This window comes from Propithecus coquereli, unplaced genomic scaffold (assembly GCF_000956105.1).
Source record: "Propithecus coquereli isolate 6110/MARCELLA unplaced genomic scaffold, Pcoq_1.0 Scaffold353, whole genome shotgun sequence".
NCBI classification, from domain to species: Eukaryota; Metazoa; Chordata; class Mammalia; order Primates; family Indriidae; genus Propithecus; species Propithecus coquereli.
Window position 1 is genome coordinate 844,639 of NW_012149208.1, and position 1,874 is coordinate 846,512.

At 37.3% G+C, this 1,874-nt stretch overlaps 1 protein-coding gene across 1 annotated transcript in view; it reads right to left on the bottom strand.

Annotated features, from left to right (window-relative positions):
- DDX46 (DEAD (Asp-Glu-Ala-Asp) box polypeptide 46) overlaps positions 1-1,874 on the bottom strand; it is a 90,940-nt gene that overhangs the window by 24,064 nt on the left and 65,002 nt on the right. Inside the window, exon 9 of the mRNA XM_012651303.1 lies at positions 467-643. Coding sequence (XP_012506757.1) covers positions 467-643 — 177 coding nt within the window. The remainder of the gene's footprint in view (positions 1-466; positions 644-1,874) is intronic.

Consider the following 1,874-nt stretch of genomic DNA (forward strand, 5'->3'; position numbering starts at 1 on the left):
AACAGAGAATGTTAAATTCTCACAAACTCAATGTCTAAGACAATTTGTTGTTCACTTGTGCTCAATGTAATACCTGAAAAGTATTTAAAATGAAAGAACTTATAAAAAGTATTGACTGAGGCCAGGTGTGGTGGCTCATGCCTGTAATCTCAATACTTTGGGAGGCCAAGGCACAAGGGAGGAGGATTGCTTGAGGTCTTAAGTTCAAGACCAGCCTGGGCAATGCAGCGAGACCTCACCTCTACAAAATATTTTTTAAAAAATTAGCCGGGCACAGTGGTGAACACCTGTAGTCTCAGCTACTCAGGAGGCTGAGGCAGGGGGATTGCTTGAGCTCAGGAGTTTGGGGCGGCAGTGAGCTATGATTATACCACTGCACTCCAGCTTGGGTGACAAAGCGAGATCTGTCTCAAAAAAGAAAAAAGAAAAAAAAAAACCATACTGAGACTTGGAATAAATTACTTAATACCTGAGATTCAATGCCTAAATTCTTCTGAGCATTGATCCTAAGAGCCAATCTCTTAGCAATTTCTAATTTCTCAGCATTTCCTGCAGTTGGAGCAGGGACACTTGATGTTCCAGGAGCAGCCATATCCTTTACTCTCTTCTTTGAATTAAACATGCTTTCAATTTGCTCATCAATCTAGACCAATAGTGAAAAAAAAAGAAGGATTAATAAAAACTGGATTAGAAATACCAAATTAGGTATATCTACAGAAACAACTAAGGAATGTTTCCACCAAAAGACTAGAATCAGTTACATTTACGTAAATTCCACTAAACAGATCAATAGAAATATATACTATCTCTTTGTTAAAGGTAACACATTTCATTTCAAAAATCAGTTGTTTATGGTGAACAAAAAACATAGAAAACAGAGATACAATGCAGCATGAACACTTAATCAGACTCCTGAGAGGTCCAGAAAATACGTCCCAGTTCAGTAAACGGGAAACATGGGCTGTCAAGACACAACAGCCAATATGATGCAGCTGAGTTACTCCAGGGCTCAGGCCTTGAGGCCAAATTACACTGCAATGAAAGAGGCTGGAGGAAGGGCTAAAACTCAATGCCAGTGGACAATTAAAAATACAGTCAATAATTCTCAGGGGGAGTACAACATGTTCCCAAGGCAGGGCCCCCGAAACTTCCCAAATTGTAAAACACAATTGGATTTGCCTTAAAAACTGAGTAGCAGAATCAGAAAAGGCTTCTTGCCTTATTCCTTTGAATCGAGAAAGGAAAGAAATGAAGGTTGGCTTTCCTGTCGAGGCAAGAGCAACAATGGAAGCCCCAGCTCTCTAGGAGTCACATGTGCCCTACTGCTATTTGCACATCTTTTTAAAAATGCCTTTTGCCCAACAGTAACTACTGATACCACTGACTAAAGAGAAACAAACTTCTTCATAAATTCAGTTTAGGTTAATAATGCTTTATCTTCTAAATCTCAAATGCAGAGAAAAGCTTGTTCAGGGTTTAAAAACTAGTTAATTTAGAAAGCCCTTCTACTGAAATAAAAACAGCCAACTTAGCTTCTTTTCAAAGCATTCATTACCTATTAAAGGGTTTTAGTTATCAACTAGTTTTAAATTCAACACTTAGCTGAGAACTTTTAAATTAAACAGCATGCACTGTATTAAAATCTAAACAAATATATAAAATCAGGAATGAGGAATGTGTACAGTGCTAGTTGATAGTTTACTTTTGACTTCATTCACTTAAGTATTGTTCAAATTTTTTACAAAAATTATATATTACTTTAACAGTTAAAGACACAATCCACATATTTCATCATGAGATGTTTAAAAATTGTGAAAACTATCGTAGTCCTCCCTTCTCTGCAGGGGATATGTTCCAAGACCTCCAGTGGATGA